At 37.7% G+C, this 21,051-nt stretch overlaps 1 protein-coding gene across 6 annotated transcripts in view; it reads right to left on the minus strand.

Annotated features, from left to right (window-relative positions):
* The window catches only part of NSMAF (neutral sphingomyelinase activation associated factor), a 75,502-nt gene that overhangs the window by 35,291 nt on the left and 19,160 nt on the right, over positions 1-21,051 (minus strand). For 4 of the 6 annotated variants that reach the window (XM_033202936.1, XM_033202935.1, XM_033202937.1 and 1 more), the window contains exons 3-9: positions 16,129-16,207; positions 15,965-16,032; positions 15,849-15,885; positions 12,139-12,189; positions 4,358-4,429; positions 4,026-4,073; positions 3,867-3,919 (exon numbers count right to left, since the gene is read on the minus strand). In XM_033202936.1, coding sequence (XP_033058827.1) covers positions 3,867-3,919; positions 4,026-4,073; positions 4,358-4,429; positions 12,139-12,189; positions 15,849-15,885; positions 15,965-16,032; positions 16,129-16,207 — 408 coding nt within the window. Of the gene's footprint in view, positions 1-3,866; positions 3,920-4,025; positions 4,074-4,357; positions 4,430-12,138; positions 12,190-15,848; positions 15,886-15,964; positions 16,033-16,128; positions 16,208-18,736; positions 18,797-21,051 lie in introns of all 6 variants that reach the window. The other 2 variants (XM_033202939.1, XM_033202941.1) reach the window with 1 other exon arrangement.

Below are 21,051 nucleotides of genomic sequence, written 5' to 3' on the forward strand. Positions count from 1 at the left end.
TACTCTCATTTATAAACATAAGCTTCTAGCAAAAGCCTGGTACATAATAATCCATAAATAAATGAACCTATTCAACCAATACTTTCTGCTTTGTCCTAAGCATGAATGATTACAGATGCAAAAATCAAAAATAAAAATGCTAGTGAATAGAGACTGCAAATAATTCATAGATAAGATTTTGTAAATATAAAGAATCTAAATATATAGTTAATGGAATTGGTCATAGAGTTTAGTAGGGTTGCTGAAAACAAAATGAGTACACTAAAACCTATTGCATTCTATATATCAACAATAAACAGAAAATGAAAATTTTAATAACATACCATTTATAATACCATCACAAATATGAAGTACTGGGAATAAATAACATAAGATAGGAAAGACCTTTATGAAGAAAATCATAAGGAATATATTAAAGGGGACCTAAATAAATAGAGAGAAGACTATAGATTCACTGCAATTACAATCAAAATCCCAACACAATTGCTTTTATGGAAATTGACAAGCTGATTCTAAATTCAGATGGCAGTGCCTAAGACCAAGAACACTGAGGACATAAGTGAAAAAGGAAAATAAGGTCTGGGGCCCTGCACTACCAGATGCCAATAGTTACCATAAAGGTATAATAATTAATTTAGTGGTACCAGAGACGAAGACATAGACAAGTCACCTAAATCTCCTTAATATAAGGCAATAAACAAGTAAGAGAATGGGATAATACAGAAATTTCATCTTTGTACAAAATGCATACTTAGGAAAAGCCAAGAAAGTCAATGAAAAAACCATTAGAACAGTAGGAGTGTACTCTCTTGGACCCTATAGGTCACCACAGGAAGGTACTTATTGCAACTTGAAGTCTCAGGAAAGATCTTCTAGAATAACTGAGAGCACAGTTGAAATAAGAATAATAAGTAACAGCCAGGTGTAGAGAAGGAGGATGAGTTTTCTAAGCAGAGGGAACAAGAACAAAAGCTCAGAGGTAAGAGACAATGTGACGCATCAGAAACTGCAGGTGATGCAAATAACTAGGGCATAGAATTCAAGATGCACCATCAACGACTAGTAGTAAATAAGAGCTAGTACCTAAGAGTCTTAGGGCCATGTTAAGGTGTTTAGGCTTTATCCTGAAGGCACTGGGGACAGGGAGGGTCTTGAAAATTTTTATTTTGTTTATATTTTTAATGGCCATTTATTGTATCACTTTCTCTTGGCAATATGAAATAATCCACAGAATTTTAAAGTGTATGGCTATAAAAGACTATTTGTTTCTTGGTACAGTAACCTTTGATATTGTCAATGAAAGAGAAGCATTTAACTTATTGAAAACTCTTTTGCTTGTTACTGTTCTAGGAGCTGGTTGGTGGGCACATAATCATGTTTGTTTTAGGAAAATAACTTTGTGGACCATATGAAGAGGCTGGAGGAGGAGAAATAATTCCAGCTGAACAGAGGAGAGCTAATGGGGGTCTGGGAAAATGCAATGGCAGTAAAATGCAGAGAATCCATTAATTTTATTCACTGTAATATACCATACTGTGTGGATGCAAGAGACCAGACAAGTTCCTACTCTCAAATAGTTAATTTTTTAAATTATTTTTTAACTTTTATTTTAGTTTCAGGGTACATATGCAGGTTTGTTATAGATAAAATACGTGTCTTGGGGGTTTGTTGTACAGATTATTTTGTCACCCAGGTAATAAGTATGGTACCTGATAGGCAGATTTTTGATCCTCGCCCTCCTCTCTCCCATCCTCCACCCTCAAGTAGGCTCAGTGTCTATTGTTCCCTTCTTTGTGTCCATTTGTACTCAATGTTTAGCTCCTACTTATAAGTGAGAATACGCGGTGTTAGTTTTCTGTTCCCACATTAATTTGCTCCAGCGCCATCCATGTCCTCCAGCTCCATCCAATGTTGCTGCAAAGGGCACGATCTCTTTTTTTATGGCCGCAAAGTATTCCATGGTGTATATGTACCACGTTTTCTTTTATCCAGTCTACCACTGATGGGTATTTAGGTTGATTCTATGTCTTCGCTATTAATATTTTGAATAGTGCTGTGATAAGCCTATGTGTGCACGTATCTTTATGGTAGAACTATTTATTTTCCATTGGGTATATATGCAATAATGGGACTTGGTGGGTCAAATGGTAGCTCTGTTTTAAGTTCTTTGAGAAATCACCAAACTGCTTTCCACAGTAGCTGAACTAATTTACACTGCCACCAACAGGGTACAAGATTCCCTTTTCTCTGCAACCTCACCAGCACGTTATTTTTTGAATAATAGCCACTCAAAATTTATTAAGTTTTTAAAAATAATAGCCATTCTAACTGGTATAAGATGGTATCTCATTGTGGTTTTGATTTACATTTTTCTAATGATTAGTGGCGTTCAGCCTTTTTTCAGATTTTTTTGGTTGCATGTATGTCTTCTTTTGAAAAGTGTCTGTTCATGTACTTGGCCTACTTTTTAATGGGGTTGTTCATTTTTTGTTTGTTTCTTCTAGATTCTGGATATTAGAACTTGTCATGTGCAGAGTTTGCAAATATTTTCTCTCATTCTGTTTACTCTGTTGATAGTTTATTTTGCTGTGTAAAAGCTCTTTAGTTTAATTAGGTCTCATTTGTCAATTTTTGTTTTTGTTGTAATAGCTTTTGTGTCTTCGTCATGAAATCTTTGCTGGGGCCTATGTCCGGAATGGTATTTCCTAGATTTTCTTCAACAGTTTTTATAGTTTTAGGTTTTATATTTAAGTCTTTAATCCATCTTTAGTTAATTTTTGTATATGGTGTAAGGAAGAAGCCTAGTTTCAATCTTGAAGAACTTTAAATGGGCAGGTGATATGATCAAATAAGTTCTTTAGAAAGGACATTTTTAAAATTTCTATTTTATTTTCTGAGATGGGGTCTCACTCTGGAGTATAGAGGCATAATCATGGTTCACTGCAGCCTTGACCTCCTGGGCTCAAGGGATCCTCCCACCTTGCCTCTCAAGTAGCTGGGACATCAGGTGTGCACCACCATGCCCAACTAATTTTTTTTTTTTTTTTTTTTTAAGATGGGAGTCTCGCACTGTTGCCCAGGCTGGAGTGCAATGGCATGATATTGGCTCACTGCAACCTCTGCTTCCCAGGTTCAAGCGATTCTTCTGCCTCCGCCTCCCGAATAGCTGGGATTACAGGTGCCCACCACCATGCCCAGGTAATTTTTTTGTGTTTTCAGTAGAGACAGGGTTTCACTATTTTGGCCAGCCTGGTCTTGAACTCCAGACCTCGTGATCTGCCCACCTCAGCCTTCCAAAGTGCTGGAATTACAGGCATCAACCACCGTGCCCAGCCTAATTTTTTAATTTTTAATTTTGCAGAGACAGGATCTCACTATGTTGCCCAGGCTGATCTCAAACTCTGGAGCTCAAGTGATTCTCCCACCTTGGCTTTCTAAAGTGCTGGGATTATAGGCCTGAGCCACTACACCTGGCCCTTAGAAAGAACATATTTTAAAACAATGTCAGGTAGAGGGAGGAGAAGAGAAATGGAGAAGGGAAGATGGAGTCAGGTAGGTGAGCTAAATTAAGCTGTGCTAGTGTTCCGGGTGGGAGGTGACGGTGTCCTGAACTGATGCAACACAATGTGAAAACACAGAAGCAGAAACTGAAGCATCTAACAGACCTTTCTGACTGACAGACATCAGGATGGAGAAGAGTTGCAGAAGCCCTAAAGACTTCTCCTGCACTGAGGCTGAGCCATTCTCTAAGACAAGCAGGTTTTGGGTGAGACCAATGATGACATCAGGCTTGGACTTGCTGAATGAGGCATACAGATAAAAATGTCCACTGCTTTTCTAATTAGGAAAGATTATTAGAAACTTACCTGTTTTTGTCAAATGATGTTCTAGCCAAACGAGACTGCAAAATAGCTGTTATCTATTAAAACAGAACCAGAAAAAAAGTATGAATATAAGTATTTATAAGTAAAATATCAATGCAAGCTAATTGACAATCAAAGACACATAGTGTTAGGAATACTTACCATGGCGGTTTGGTCACCCAACTTGTCAAGGCAGGATGCTCTGTGAAGCTACAGTATCATAAAGAAACATGAATGTATTTTTTCTCTCAGATGATATGAAGTATTTCTTTAGAAGCAATGAGAAACAGCAATCATTCTGTTAACAGTCAAGATTACTTCTGATATACCTATGGCTTCTTCCTAATATATAGTTTTTAAACTCAACATTTTAAGTCAATCTGCTACATATTTAGAAAACAGATGATGATTTGGGTAAGGTATATAAATACGAAATTTATAAAAACAGTTTCTGCCTCCGTTTGCTTTGAATTTTCTACCCAGCAAGTGCTTACCTGAAGCAACGTCTCCACAACATCTTCCACTTTCCCGGGAACATCCAATTCAAAAACATATTCCATTTTGCCCTAACGAAAAGGGGAAGATATCAAAATACAGGAAGAGAAGCAGTGTGTCAAACTATGCTACTTTAAGAACATGTATACAGAACCTGCTATAATAAAATCTGCATAGTGTAACCTCCCCGCTGGAATGAGAGTTCTAGGAGAGCAAGTCTACATAATTTGCTGCTATATTTATTATTTCCTTCCTTCTTCTAACTTTGGGTTTAGTTTGCTCTTCTTGTTCTACACCCTTAAAGTATAGAGTTAGGATTTGTTGTTGTTGTTGTTGTTGAGACAGAGTCTTGTTCTGTCGCTGAACAGGCTGGAGTGCAGTGGCACGATCTCGGCTCACTGCAACCTCCATCTCCTGGGTTCAAGTGATTCTCCTGCCTCAGGCTCCTGAGTAGCTGGGGCTACAGGTGTGCACCACCACACCCGGCTAATTTTTGTATTTTTAGTAGAGATGGGGTTTCACCGTGTTGGCCAGGCTGATCTCGAACTCCCGACCTCAGGTGATCCACCTGCCTCGGCCTCCCAAAGTGCTGGGATTACAGATGTGAGCCACCACGCCCCGCCTAGAGTTAGGATTATTATTTGAGATATTTCTTCTTTCTTAACATAGACATTTAATTATATAAACTTCCGTGTTTATACTGCTTTTGCTGCATCACCTAAGTTTTGGTATATCGTGTTTTCATTTATCTCAAGATTTTTTAATTTCTCTTTCGTTTTTTTTTTTCTTTGACCCACTGGTTTTTTGAGAGAATGTTGTTTAATTTTCACGTATTTGTGAATTTCTCAGTTTTCCTTCTGCTGTTGATTTCTAGTTTCATTCCATTATGATTGGAAAAATATAAACACTATGATTTTAATCCTCTTAAATTTGTTAAGACTTGTTTTGTAACCTCACATGTGATCTGTCCTGGAGAATATTCCATGTGCTTGAGAGGAACATGTATTCTGCTGCTGTTGGGTGGAAAGCTCTGCATGTCTGTTAGATCCATTGGCTCTACAGTGTTGTGCAAGTCCTCTGTTTTCTTACTGATGTTCTATCTGAATGTTCTACCCATTGTCGAAAGTGTGGTATTGAAATCTCCTACCATTATTGTGTTGCTATCTACTTCTTCCTTCAGTTCTATCAATGTTCGCTTCATATATTTAGATGTTCTGAGGTTGGGTATATACAGATGGTGATGATTAATTTTATATGTCAGTTTGACTGGGCCATGGAGTGACCAAATGTTTGATTAAACATTATTCCTGGGTATATCTGTGAGGATGTTTCTGGATGAGATTAGCATTTGAATTAGGAGACTGAGTAAAGCAGATTGCCCTCCCCAATGTGGGTGGGCCTCATCCAATTCACTGAGGGCCTAAATCGAATAAAAGGCAAAATGGGAAAAACACTCTTTCTTCCTGTCTTCAAGTTGGGATATTGGTTTTCTCCTGCCTTCAGACTTGGATTTAGACTCAGACTAAACCCTATACCATTGGCTCTCTCCTGGGTCTGGATTTCTTGGCCTCTATAATCACATGATTCAATACCTTATAATAAATCAATTTCTCTCTCTGTATATATGTATATGCATATGTATGTGTATATATATGTGTGTGTGTATGTATGTACACACACATCCTATTGGTTCTGTTTCTCTGGAGAACCCTGACTAATGCATGCACATTTGTAATTATTTATCTTTCTGATAAATTGACCCTTTTATCATTACATAATATCCTTCTTTGTCTCTTGTGAAAGTTTTTTATTCAAAGCCTATTTTGTCTGATATAAGTATGGCCAGTTCTGTTCTCTTTTGGTTACCAAGCATGGAATATTTTTTCCCATCCTTTCACTTTCAGCCTATGTGTGTCCTTAAACCAAAAATGAGTCTCTTGCAGATGGCGTATAGTTTTAGATTTTACTTGTTTTAATCCATTCAGGCACTCTACATTTTTTGATTGAGGAGTTTGATACACAGAGGGTAATTATTGATAGTGAAGGACTCACTATTGCCATTTTAACTGTTTTCTGTCTGTCTTGTAGCTCATTTGTCCTCTTTTGTCCTCTGTCTCCCTTTGTGTTGACATTTTATTCTGACATATTTTGATTCCTTTCTCATTTTGTTTTTTAAAATTTATTTTCATGGTTTTTGTGGTACAGGTGGTTTTGGTTATATAAATAGGTTCCTTGAGGTTTTGGTTTACCTGTCACTTAAGCAGTGTACACTGTACTCAATACGTAGTTTTTTATTCCTCACCACCCCCTAATCCTTCCCCTTAAGCCCCCAAAGTCCATTAGATAATTCCTTTATTTTTATTTTTATTTTTATTTTTTTGAGATGGAGTCTCACTCTGTCACCCAGGCTGGATGAAGGGCAGTGGCGCCATCTCGGTTCACTGCAAGCTCTGCCTCCCGGGTTCACGCCATTCTCCTGCCTCAGCCTCCCGAGTAGCTGGGACTACAGGCGCTTGCCATGCCCAGCTAATTTTTTTGTATTTTTAGTAGAGATGGGGTTTCACCGTGTTAACTAGGATGGTCTCAATCTCCTGACCTCGTGATCCACCCACCTCAGCCTCCCAAATTGCTGGGATTACAGGCGTGAGCCACTGCGCCCGGGCCCATTATATAATTCTTATGTCTTTGCATCCTTATATCTTAGCTCCCACTTATAAGTGAGAACATACAATGTCTGGTTTTCCATTCCTGAGTTATTTAACTTAGAATAATGGCCTTTAGCTCCATCCAAGTTGCTCAAAGGCCATTATTTCATTTTGTTTTATGGCTGAGTCGTATTCCATGGTGTATATATAGGACATTTTCTTTATCCACTTGTTGGTTGATGGGCATTTATGTTGGTTTCATATTTTTGCAATTGCAAATTGTGCTACTATAACTATGTGTGTGCATGTGTCTTGTTCACATAATGGCTTTTCTTTGGGTAAATACCTGAAAGTGGGATTGCTGGATTGAAAGGTAGTTTTACTTTTAATTCTTTAAGGAATCTCTATACTGTTTCTCTAGTGGTTTTATTATTTTACATTCCTACCAGCAGTGTAAAAGTGTTCCCTTTTCACCAAACCCATGCCAACGTATATTATTTTTTGACTTTTTAATTATGGCTATTCTCACTAAGTAAGGTGGTATCTCATTGTGGTTTTAATTTGCATGACCTTGATAACCAGTAATGGTGAGCATTTTTTCGTATGTTTGCTAGTTGTTTGTATATCTTCTTTTGAGAATTGTCTGTTCATGTTCTTTGCCTACTTTGACAGGATTATTTGTTTTTTGCTTGCTGATTTGTTTGAGGTTCCTCGTAGATTCTGAGTATTAGTCCTTTGCCGGATGTATGGTTTGTGAAAATTTTCTCCCACTCTGTGGGTTGTTTGTTTACTCTGCTGGTTATTTCTTTTGCTGTGCAGAAGCTTTTTAGTTTAATTAGGTCCCGTTTATTTATTTTTGTTTTTGTTGCATTTGCTTTTGGGTTCTTAGTCATGAATTCTTTCCCTATGCCCGAGAACTGGGGCAAGACAAGGTTACCCACTTTCACCACTTCTATTCAACGTAGTACTGGAAGTCCTAGCCAGAGCAACCAGACAAAAAACAGAAAGGGCACCCAAATTGGAAAAAAGGAGGTCAAACTGTCGCTGTCCACCGATGATATGACCATTTACCTAGAAAACCTAAAGACTCATCCAAAAAGCTCGTAGATCTAATAAATGAATTCAGTAAATTCTCAGGATAGAAAATCAATGTACAAAAATCAGTAGCACTGCTATACACCAACAATGGCAAAGCTGAGAATCAAATCAAGAATCCCCTTCCTTTCACAACAGCTGCAAAATAAAATAAAATAAAATAAAATAAAATAAAATAAAATAAAATACTTAGGGTTATACTTAACCAAGGAGATAAAATAGCTCTACAAGAAAAACTATAAAGCACTATTGAAATAAATCATAGATGACACAAACAAATGGAAACATATCCCATGTTCATGGATGGGTAGAATCAATGTTGTGAAAATGACCATATTGCCTAAAGCAAGCTACAGATTCAATGCAATTCTTATCAAGATATCACCATCACTCTTCACAGAACTCTCATCAAAAAACCTTTGTCTATCCTAAACAATCCTAAAATCCATATGGCACCAAAAAAGAGCCCAAATAGCCAAAGCAGTACTAAGCAAAAAGAATAAATCTGGAGGCATCACATTATTCAACTTGAAAATATACTACAAAGCTATAGTTACTAAAATAGCATGGGACTAGTATAAAAATAGGCACATAGACCAATGGAACAGAATAGACAACCCAAAAATAAAGACAAATACTTATAGCCAACTGATCTTTGACAAATCGTACAAAAACATAAAGTGGGGAAAGGATACCCTATTCAATAAATGGTGCTGGGAAAACTGGCAAGCCACATGTGTAAGAATGAAACTGGATCCTTATCTCTTACTTTATACAAAAATCAACACAAGCTGGATCAAAGACTTAAACCTAAAAGCTGAAACCATAAAAATTCTAGATGATAATACTGGAAAAACTCTTCTTTTATATATCTTCTATAGGTATTTTCTCTGTGGTTACCATGGGTCTTATATAAAACATCTTAGAGTTACAATAATCTCTCTTAATCTGTTAACAGCTTCAGTCACATACAAAAACTATTCCTTCAAATACCTGTCTCCCTTTATGTTAATGATATCTCAAATTACATTCATTTATATTGTGTATTCATTTACACAGATTTCTAGTTATGGGGTTTTTATACTTTTGTCTTTCAATTTGTATACCAGAATTAAAACTGGTTTACACATCACCATTACAGCCCTACAGTATTCTATATTTGCCTTTATCAGCAAGATTTATAATTCCTACATTTTCATACTGGTGTTTAGTATCTTTTTGTTTCAAATTGAAGGACTCACTTTAGCATCTCCTATAAAGCAGATCTAATGGTGGTAAACTCTGAAATTTTGTTTATCTGGGAAAGTCCTTATCTCTCCATTTTTTTCAAGGATAATTTTGCCAGATACAGTGTTCTTTGTTGGCAGGCGTTTTTGTTTGTTTGTTTGTTTCATTTTGCTTTGTTTTGTTTTGACCATTCTGAATTTATCATCCAATTTTCTGACCTGCAAGCTTTCTGGTGAAAAATCTGATCATTTTATGCGGGCTCTCTTCTGTGACCAGTCACTTTTCTCTCGCTGCTTTCAAAATTAACTCTTACTTCTGATAATATGATTATCATGTGTCTTGGTAAGGACATCTTTGAAGTCCTCCTATGTGGAAGACTTCTTAAATCTGGATGTCCATCTCCTTCCCCAGTTTTGGCAAATTTGGGACTATTATCTCTTTAAATACACTTTCCGTTTCTTTCTCTCTTCTCTTTCTTGAACTCGCATATTATGTATTTGGTCCACTTGACGGTGTGTCATTAGTACTTTAGGCTTTCTTAACTCTTTTTCATTCTTTTTTCTCTTAGCTCCCCTGACTGGATAATTTCAAAAGACCTGTGCTCCAGTTTGCTGATTTTTTTCTTCTGCTTTACAGTCTGTGCTGAACTTCTCTAGTGAACTTTTTAGTTAAGTTACTGTATTCTTCTCCAAAATTTCTGTTCAGTTCTTCTTTATATTTTCTTTGTTAATATTCTATTTGTTAAAATTCTCATTTTCTTCAAGCATACTTTTCCTAAACTCATTAAGTATCTTTATGACAATAGTTTTGAATTCCTTGTCAGGTAATTAATTTAGCTCCTTTTCTTTAGGGTTGGTTTCTGAAAATTTATTTTGTACCTTTGATTGAAATATTTTTCTCTGATTCTTTGTGCTCCCTCTAACTCTGTGCTAATATCCACACATTAAAAACAACAACAACAACAAAAAACAGTTACCTCTCCAGTCTCTAAGGACTGGCTTAATACAGGGAAAGAGACCTTCATTAATCAGCCTGGCTAGAGATGCTGGAGGCCTCTCAAACCTTTTCTATGGAAGTGTCTTCTCTGGACTTATGCATGTAGATTCCTAATTAGGGAAATTTATTAGTTTCATTTTTTTTCAGAAGCTTGGAATCCTTTGCTGTCTCTGGTGTCTAGATGTCTGCTGTACACAAGTCCTTTGAAGTAGTAGCATGCTACCCAGCTCTCTTTTGCTATCAGTGGCTCCAGACATCTAGAGTATGCAGGATTCCATCTGTACTCTGAGACAGAAGAGACAGAAGCCAATCCCTTGTGCAGCTCCCCTGAAAAGTCAGAACTCTGGATGTATAGTCCAATTTTCTCTTTCCTTCTCTAGGGAGAAGCTAGAAGCTGGGAAATGTCTTCCCAGTCATGTGGTGCTGTGTGGAACAGATGATGACCAGATAGTGACACAAATTTTTATACAGGCTTTGATGTGGTTAGTTTCATGCTCACTGGGGGTGCAGGATCCTCTTAACTGGTTTCTAGATTTCTCATAAAGGGAATTTGTCCATGTGTTGTTGAATCAGTGTGTTCACAAGAGGAAAGGGGGGCTAGAACTTCCTATTCTGCCATCTTGCTGCTGTCATTCCACCTCACCCTTTTTTTTTTTAATCTGAGAATGCTTTGGTATTTTAATTCACATTGGAACAAAAGAGCTTTTCTTTACTCAGACAACCTCACTTTTATTTCCTTTCACATAATTTTTCAATGAACCATGTGCAGGTACACAATTCAGCTGGCTCTCACGAGAGCCTTTAGAGGGACAGCACCCCAGGTGAGTGGTTCTCAACTTGGGGGTAGGGTTTCCTACTGCTCCAGAGGCTTTTGTCAATGTGTGGAGGTGCTGTAACAACAACAAGGGGAGCAGTGTACGAGAGGCATTTGTTAGGGGAAAGAGCTGTAATATAAGCGACAGCCCCACACAATGAAGAACCATCCTGCCCAAAATGCCAAGAGCACCACTTGAAAATAATTAAATCTCAGTATTTATAATTTCTGACTAATCAGTGCAAGCAAGTATTTCTTGTCCGTAAAACCCAGAGGCCACTGAGTATACAATTTGTGCCACCTAAGAGATTGCAGACTGGCCTGCAACTGAAATTCAGATTCAGCCTGCGGGACTATGTTTGCTCACAAAGGATGGCTTTTCCTAACTCACACAGATCTCATTATAAGGAGCACTAGCCCCGTTCTTAGGTCCTGTAAAAACCCTCTCTTAGTAGGAGTTATCCCTCTAATATATATTAAGCTAAAGCATAAAGAATTGAAGTACAGAATAGTTAAAGGAAATGTCTATGCTTACTTGAAAAGTCCCAGGGAACTAGACATTGTATCCAAGTCTACTCATAGTTTCTACCTAATTAAGAGTACTTACAAATTATTATTGAGTTCTCAAATAAGAGTATATTACAACCAGTAAATATTTCTAGAATATTTTTAAAACTAAATTTTTTGGTAATGTACTGGTAAATTCTCAGTAACACCCAGTAAACAATCTTATAAATAATGCATATTCTGATTTTAATTTCTAATCAAATCATTTGAGTGGTTTTTCTTGATTTAGGCACTTTTTTTAATTCAAAAAGTTAATTGAATTCTCTTGAACTAAAACCTGTGGTTCCCTTGGGTAATTCTGTTATAACTTCCAGGTAAGAAGCTTTTAAATGCTCATTATTATTATATTTGATTAAAGATGTTAACAGAGTCACAAAATTTTACTGCTCAAAATGACTATATAAATTGCCGGAAATACATGAAAAGCTTTACTTACCCTTTCTATTTTATATGGTGCAACAACATTATGTTCTTTAATGAAATATACCTGAGGAAGAAAAATCAATACTTGTAAAATAATAACCAAAATGTTTCATTGTAAAGAGTAACTACAAATTAAGACACTATAAATCAAATGTTTTAAATCATTGTTACATAATCTGTATTTCCAAAAGTATTTGCTTTAGTATTAGTATTAGTATGGCTTTAAAGTACTGGTGTTAAAATAACAAATATCAAATTAAAAAGAGAATCATCCAGGCAATAAGAGAGCAACAATTACAAGACAAATAAATACAGAAGATGTTTTATGAATGCCATCACTTGCACCAAGTAACCAAGTAGACAGGGAAGGAGGCTAATCCAAGTGCTGATTTTTTAAGAAACGGGTAAAACAAAGTTACTGTGGTATGAAATATGTTCACTAACATAAAGAAACCTTAGAGGTAATCTGGGCACATGGTGTTTTCACATGCACTGGGCTACTAGTCCTCACATAGTATATTAATGACTATGTGGAATACGTGACACCATCTACCAGAGCCATCAATCTCCTTGTACCTATACCTTCATCACTGCTTTTCCCTCTGCAACAATGGAAGCTGCCTGAGCTCTCAAAGTCCAGCCTCTCTACTAGGGCACAGAATATGAACACCTCCCCAAACCTGTCAGATATTCAAAAACTTTGCTCCTAGGATTATATACGGCACTCTCCCTTTTACACACCGCCACCCCCCACCCCGCCCACATACACACACATACTTCCGCTTAATCTCACATCCTCCTTTTGCCATTTCTGTTCCTTTTTGTGGCAAAATTCGTCGCAAGAGCTGTCTGTACCTTCCCTTTGGGCCCATGACAGGTTTTCATCCCTACCATACTACTGAAACCACTCTTAGATGGTCACACGAAGTGCACAAGATCTCCACGTCACTATATAGTCAATTCTCAAGTCTTCCTTGACTCTCCTTTTCAGAGCATGTGACAGAGCTGATGGCTCTTCCTGAAGCAGTTTTCACATGGCTTCCTGGACATCTGCTCCTGCTTCTCTCCAACCTCACTGGCTACTCCTTCTGTCTACTTTTGGACCCTGCTTTCTTCCCTACGTCTTTAAGTTAGAGAGCTGCAGAGCCTGAGTTCTCACACCTCTCTGTCCACTCTCAGTCCCCAGGAAATCTTATCCAGCCACAGGGCTTTAAAAAGTCTCTAGAAACTTCCAGCTCCCCAGTATGTCTTGCTAGCCTCTGCCTCCTCTCTGAAACCCAGATGGATGCATCCAAATGCCTGCTGGACGTCTCCCCTTAGAGTTCTCGTGGCCATCTCAAATCTCATATTCTACCTGAAGCCTGCTCCTTCCCAACTCTCTTTATCGCTATAAAGGGCACTACTGGCCATCTCATTGGAGTCAGTCTTGACTGTTCCCTTTTATACCCTGTGACTAATCCGTCAGCACATCTGTTAGGTTTTCTTCAGAATGTATCTAGACAATGACCACCTCTCACCATCCTGGTCCAATACACGCGGATTCCTGGAACACTCCACTAGGTCTCCTTGCTTCCACTCTTGTCCTGGTTTGTACAGCGTGTTCTCTACCCAGCCCCCAGAGAGATTTACATACAAACCAGACATGCCCCTTCTCTTCCAGCTCTCCAGTGGTGTTTGTCTCTGTGCTTTATTCTAAGTCCCTTCTTTGGCCTGCAAGGCCCTGCATGACATGGTCCCTGCCCCTATTCCAGCCTTCCTTTAGTGTTCTCCTCGACTCGCGCAGCCCAGGAACACTCACACTCCTACGCCTCCCACCTGTTAAGGACGTGCCCACCTTCAGGCTTCTCCCCCACCACTCTCTGTACCTGAAATGCCAGTGCTTGTGACAATTGCACGGCTCAATGCCTTAAGCCTTCTGAGTCTCTTGGTAAGTGGCCTCTTCTCAGTGAGGCATCCCTGACCACTCTTTCTAAAGCAGCACAAGAACATTCCTTATCATTTTCTATCCTTTTGTCTTACTTTCATTTTCTTCATAGCATTTGTCAATACCTGACATTAGAGGAGACGTTTATTGTCTGTCTTCCCCATTGAAAAGTAAACTCCATGGGGCAAGAGGTTTCAGATAACTTGTTCTTCCCTAGATCTCCAGAGCCTTGAATATAATACTTATTGAATCCATGAGTTGAATCTGGTATTCATATAGACATGCACACACCCTTCTTTAGCAGCAACAAAAAAATTGGAAGCAAAACTCTCTAAATATAAAGCACCACACCATATTTCTGAGATCTTGTGACCTAGTATATAAGCAAAAAACCCAAAAGTTGCCTGGCTGTATACTTGACACAGGAAGCTTTAAATAATACTTGGAAGAGTAGCTTGTGTCAGGCTGATTTTGAGTTGGCTTCACACAAGACCTCTTCCATAAACTATTAAAAGTAGGTGGAGGAATTTGGGGGCTTTATTCCTAAGCCCAAAGTTATTAAATTTTTACTAAAATAAGTAAAATGTATAGTTTTATAATGAAAACCCTATCTCCAAGTGAAAAAGTACCTCTTCCTTTCAAGATATGGGCTTTGTAGAACAAGGTCATGAAGTAGAATGACATGATAGACATCAGAGGATGGGGGCAGGGATTATTAGTAATGATGTTTGGTCCCCAGAGCAGTAGATGGCTGTCACTGTCTTCACATATACCAGTTAAAACAACATGAAGCTGAGGAAGCCTGTGAAATGTTTTCTTCCTTAAAATTAATAGAATCATGGAAGGTAGACGTAGAAAATCAAATAATCTGCTACCTCTCAGCGTTCATAAAATAACTTTCAACACACATTAAAAGTGTTTTGTGAACAAAAGGCTTCAGTGATAGAAAATGTGCTGGGAGCATGCTCTTCCCCTCCCCATCTGCCTCCTTGGGACACTCTGCTCTGTTGCATGAGAGGATTTAAGTCAAGTTCTGAAGTCAGAAAGTCCGTGCATTTTTGTTCTCACAGCTTTTCTTACCCCTTACTTGATCTCAGAACAATTCGTCACTGAACACTTCAACTCCCCAAGGAACGAGAACTCTGCAGAGAGTCAAGGCAACATCTGCTAACCCTTTTGCTTTAAAGATGAAGAGGGTGAAGTCCAGAGCCAAAAGAAAGTAGTCTCTTCTTATTTACAATTTTATAATCTACATGCTAATTAATAATATGAGAGATGAAAAACATGTTTTAATTGACCTTTTATTGCCAATGCTGTCCTGCCTATATTGAGGGCAGTGGTGGGTACATAAATGTAAAGGGAATAAATCTGGAATGACCAAAAGGTTATGACCACAAGGGTCATAATGATACAAGACCACCAATCCCAAGTCCTTGCCCTGGTTGTCCTAAGTCCCTGAGATCATTTAAGTGGCGTGGCACTGGCCTCTTGCCTTCTAAATAGCTAGGAAGCTACAGGAAGAGCTGCATCCCTTCATTTTAAGCCTTGTAAATTGTAAATCTTGAGAGCTCCAAGGACAGAACCGCAAGCCCACAGATACCACACACTTAATAAACATGAAGAAGCCCATTAGAGATCACATCTTTTTAAAAGTATATTTCTCAATGACTGAATTCTAAAAGCATTTGAATTCTATTCCATGGTCTTCATCTAATATCTCTACAAATAAATAATTTCATTCATGCACATATATATGAATGTTCATTCAGATTAGGAAAAAATATTTATTATGTGCTTACCTGACTGAAAATGAGTGAAATACTCCCAGATTTTGCCCTAAAATGCAGATAAAAGTCATTAAATATATACAGCTTTTTGGTTGAAGTAAAATTAAACAGTGGTGAAAATGACATACTTTGTGAAGTGTCTATTGGCTCCATTTTCTCCATGCTTTCCTATTTTTACACAGTCTCTCAAAGGAATCTGTATAAAATTGAGAGAAATATTATAAAAATCAGGAAACGTAAGACGTACACAAAAAAATAGGAATGTTTCTGTTTGTATTTGAAATGTGTTTACCTTGATGATGGGCTGGGATATTGCATCTGGTTCAAAAATCGCTGATTTTGAACATATTTTTAAGGAGCCTCTGATTTTCCTAGGGATCCAAGTACAGCAGATTGTTTGATGAGCATAACAAAAATCACAAGACAAGCATAGTACATTTTAATTAGAAAGCAGGTTACTAAAGCATCGCATAATAAAAGATCAACAACGTATATAAAGAGAAACTCTCTATTTTTAGATTAACTGGTAAAACAAAACACAGAATAGTGGTTCATACTGGCATTTACAATTCAAATGTTAGAGATTTTTCAAGTTAACTTCTTTGATTTATATGTGTATCTCCATATAGTTTACAGTATCTATTGGCTAGAAACTTAATGTATCCAAGAAACATCACATTGAGAAATAGTCTTACAGACTGAAAATGCCTACACTCACCCCACCCCAGAGTAACACTGCCTGTTCTTTTGTGTGCAGTAAATGTTTACTTTAGCTTTCTATTTTCAGTGATCAATATATATGTACTGAATAGTTGAGAAGGCCCATCCTACTGAAGGTCACGATTTAGTTTGCAATTCTTTCTCAAAGGGTTTTTGAAATTTTATATCATTTCATACCACTTTTCCAAGTTGTTAACTGCATTTATTTTTCAAATACCCAAAATTACCCAATAGTAACATAAAAACTTTTATGAAATGTCTAAACATACACAAACAGAATAGAAAATTCCCATGTACCAATGGCCTAGCACTGCAATTGTCAATATGTGGTCATTCTTGTCCTGTGTATAACCCCGAGACCCTGCTGAATAACACAGAAAATTACTGACATCATATACTTTATCCATAAATACTTTAGCAAAAATCTCTGAAGACAGGCTCTCTTAATAAGTGACCAATCATGAACACACTCTAAAAAATTAATAATTCCTTAATGTTATCATGTATACAGTCAATGTTGAAATTTTTCTATTTCATAAATGTGTTTTCATAGCCAGTTGCCTCAAATCAAAATCCTAACGAAGTCCATTTTACATTTAGTTGACATGTCTTTTACGTCTCTTAACCTAAAATAATTTTCCCACATTATGAATTTGGCTGAATGCATCACTGTGGTATTCTTCCAACCTATGCATTGCTTCCAAATTATTTATAAGATCTTCCGACAAGAATACTTTCAGAGGTAGTGCACGGGTACTGCCTTCGCATCCAGAGGCACCTGGAGGATCAGGTGACATCAATCTCCATATATCCATTACAAAATTTCCCAGCAGCTTCTCTCACCTAAAGGTTTTAGCAGCCATTGAAAATTACTATCTAGATCAAGGGCTGGTAAACTTTCTGTAAAGAGCCAGACAGTAAATATTTTTGCTTTGTGGGCCATGTGGTCTCGGTCACAACCATTCAACTTTGCCGTTATAGGGAAAGCAGCCACACACAGTATGTACACAAATGGGTGTGGCTGTGTTCCAGTAAAACTTTAAAAGAATAAGTGGCAGCTCAGATGTGGCCCTAGGGCTGCAGTTTGCCAAGCCCTGTTGTGAATCCATTCTTTCATTAGGCATTGAAATTTTATCATTCCTTCTATGTTATGAGCTAGAATTTGTCAACAAAGAACAACTTTACTTATCAGCAATTTGGCTCCCTGAAGTACAATTTGTACAAGGAAAATAACAAAAATGCTTTATTCTTTACCTTTATCAAGTGTCACAAAAATGTGTTGTTGTCTTCCTATCCTTTGAGGGTAACTGATTAAGATTATACATACACACATACACACACACACACACACACACACACACACACACACACATTTATAAAATTACGTACTCATGAATTTTAACATTTATGAAACATTTCAATCCACTGCAGAGGTTATGATGTTTTGATGCTTACACTGTCCCATTTTTGGCCCAGTGTTAGCCTCTTTTACTTGCTCCTGCGTCCTTTTAATTCATTTACAGTAGTCTTTGATACCTTCCTAACTTGCCAGTATGACAGGATGTCCCAGGTTCATCTCACACATTTCCTGCCTCTGACGTAGAATCAGCCATTTCTCCAAAGAACCCCCATCCTTTCAGTGGGAAGTGGTATTAAGAGACCATATTCTTGGTGCCAATTGCTACTGAGTTATTTCTAGACCTTTTCAAATGATAGGGATAAGAAATACTGTCATTTAAAGAGAAAAGCAACACAAAGATGCCCACTCTTACCGCTACTATTCAACATAGTACTGGAAATCCTAGCCAGAGCAATTTGGCAAGTAAAAGAAAGAAAAGGCATCCAAATTGGAAAAATTAAACTGTCTCTGTTTGCAAATAATAGATTTTATATATTTAAAAAACCCTAAGGATTCTACCAAAAAGAAACTATTCAAACCAACAAACAAATTCAGTAAAACTGAAGAACACAAAATCAATATACAAAAACCAGCATTGCATTTCTATATGCTAACAATGATCTATCCAAAAAAAAATTACAGAAACAATTCAATTTATAAAAGCACCAAAAGAAAAATAAAACAGGAATAAATTTAACCAAGGAGGAAAAAATCTGTGCACTGAAAACTACAAAGCGCTGATAAAAGAAACTGAAGTCGACACAAATAAATTGAAAGATACCTGGTGTTCACAGACTGGAAGAATTAACACTGCTAAAATGTCCATATTTTCCAAAGCAATCTACAAATTAAAAGCAAACCCTATTAAAATCCCAATGGCATTTTTAACAGAAACAGAAAAAAAATTAACATGGATACGGAACCACAAAATAAAATACCCAAAGTAATCTGTTTTGCTTCATTTTAAGAAACGAGATCTCACTATGTCACCCAGGCCAGAGTGCAGTAGCATGATTATAGTTCACTGCAGCCTCAAACTGGGCTCAATCAATCCTCCTGCTTCAGTTTTCCGAGTAGTTGTGACTTCAGGTGTGCACCACCATGCCCAGCTAATTTTTAGTTTTTTGAGAGATGGGGTCTTTCTAGGTTGCTCAGGCTAGTCTCCAACTCTTGGCCTCAAGTGATTCTCCCTCCTCAGCCTCCTGAGTAGCTGGGATTACAGGTGCAAGCCACCATGCCCAGTCCAAAGTAATCTTGAACAAGAACAAAACTGGTGGCATCAAACTACCTGGTTTCAAAATATGCTACAAAGCTACATTAATCAAAACAGCATGATACAGCCATACAGACCAATGGAACACAATAGAGAAAACAGAAATACATCCACATATATTCAGTCAACTAATCATCCACAAAGGTGCCAAAAACACACAATGAAGAAAGGGTAGTTTATTTAATAAATGGTGTTGAAAAAACTAAATATCCCCGTGGAAAAAAAATAAAAGTGAATGCTTACCTCATCCCCTACATAAAAACCTACTTGAAATGAACTGAAGACTTAAATGTAAGTCCTGAAATTGTAAAACTGCTGAAAGAAAAAATAGGGAAAAGCTTCTCAACATTGGTCTGGGCAATATTTTGGCCATGACTCCAAAAGCACAAGCAATATAAGCAAAAGTACACAAATGGGATTACATAAAACAAAAAGCTTCTGTACAGCAAGAAAAATAAATAAGAAAGTCAAAAGACAACCTATGGAATGGGAGAAAATATTTGAAAATCATTGCCGGGCACGGTGCTCATGCCTGTAATCCCAGCACTTTGGGAGGCTTAGGCGGGCGGATCACGAGGTCAGGAGATCGAGACCATCCTGGCTAACACGGTGAAACCCTGTCTCTACTAAAAATACAAAAAATTAGCCGGGCGTGGTGGTGCGTGCCTGTAGTCCCAGCTACTTGGGAGGCTGAGGCAGGAGAATGGTGTGAACCCAGGAGGCGGAGCTTGCAATGAGCCAAGATAGTGCCACTGCACTCTAGCCTGGGTGACAAAGCGAGACTCCGTCTCAAAAAAAAAAAAAAAAGAAAATCATACTTCTGATAAGGGGCTAATATCCAAAATACATTAAAAACTCGAACAACTCGACAGTATAATAAGAAAACAAATAGCCTATTAAAAGACAGGCAGAGGATTTGAATAGACACTTCTCAAAAGAAGACATACAAATGGCTGGGTGCGGTGGCCCACGCCTGTAATCCCAGCACTTTGGGAGGCCGAGGCGGGTGGACCACATCAGGAGATCAAGACCATCCTGGCTAACACGATGAAAACCCGTCTCTACTAAAAATACAAAAAAATTAGCCAAAAGTGGTGGCACACACCTGTAGGCCCAGCTACTTGGGAGGCTGAGGCAGGAGAATTGCTTGAATCCAGGAGGTGGAGGTTGCAGTGAGCAGAGATCATGCCACTGCACTCCAGCCTGGGTGACAAGAGATTCCTTTTCAATTAAAAAAGAAGAAGAAGAAGACATACAAATAGCCAACAAGCATATGAAAAGATCCTCAGCAGCCTTAATCATCAGAGAAAAACAAATCAAAACCACATTGAGCTATTGCCTCACACCTGTTAGGATGGCTATTATCAAAAAACAAAAGATAACAGATGTTGGCAAGAGCGTGGAGAAAAGAGAACCCTTATATACTGCTGGTGGGAATGTGAATTGGTTTAGCCATTAAAGAAAATAGTACAGAGGTTCCTCAAAAAACTAAAAATAGAACTACCATACTACCCAGCAATCCCACTTCTAGGTATACATCCAAAGCAAATGGAATCAGTATGTTGAAGATCTATCTGTACTCCCATGTTCATTATAGTATTATTTACAGTAGCCAAGATTTGGGGTCAATCTAAGTGTCCATTGATAGATGAATGAATAAAGAAAATATTATATATATGAATATAAAACATATAAAAATAAACATATATACATACATACAATGGAATATTATTCAGCCTCAAAAAAGAAGGAAATCCTGTTACTTGTGGCCATGTGGATGGACTTGGAGGACATTATGCTAAGCAAAATAAGCCAGCCACAGA

Source organism: Trachypithecus francoisi, unplaced genomic scaffold (assembly GCF_009764315.1).
Source record: "Trachypithecus francoisi isolate TF-2019V2 unplaced genomic scaffold, Tfra_2.0 Lachesis_group7, whole genome shotgun sequence".
Lineage (NCBI taxonomy): Eukaryota > Metazoa > Chordata > Mammalia > Primates > Cercopithecidae > Trachypithecus > Trachypithecus francoisi.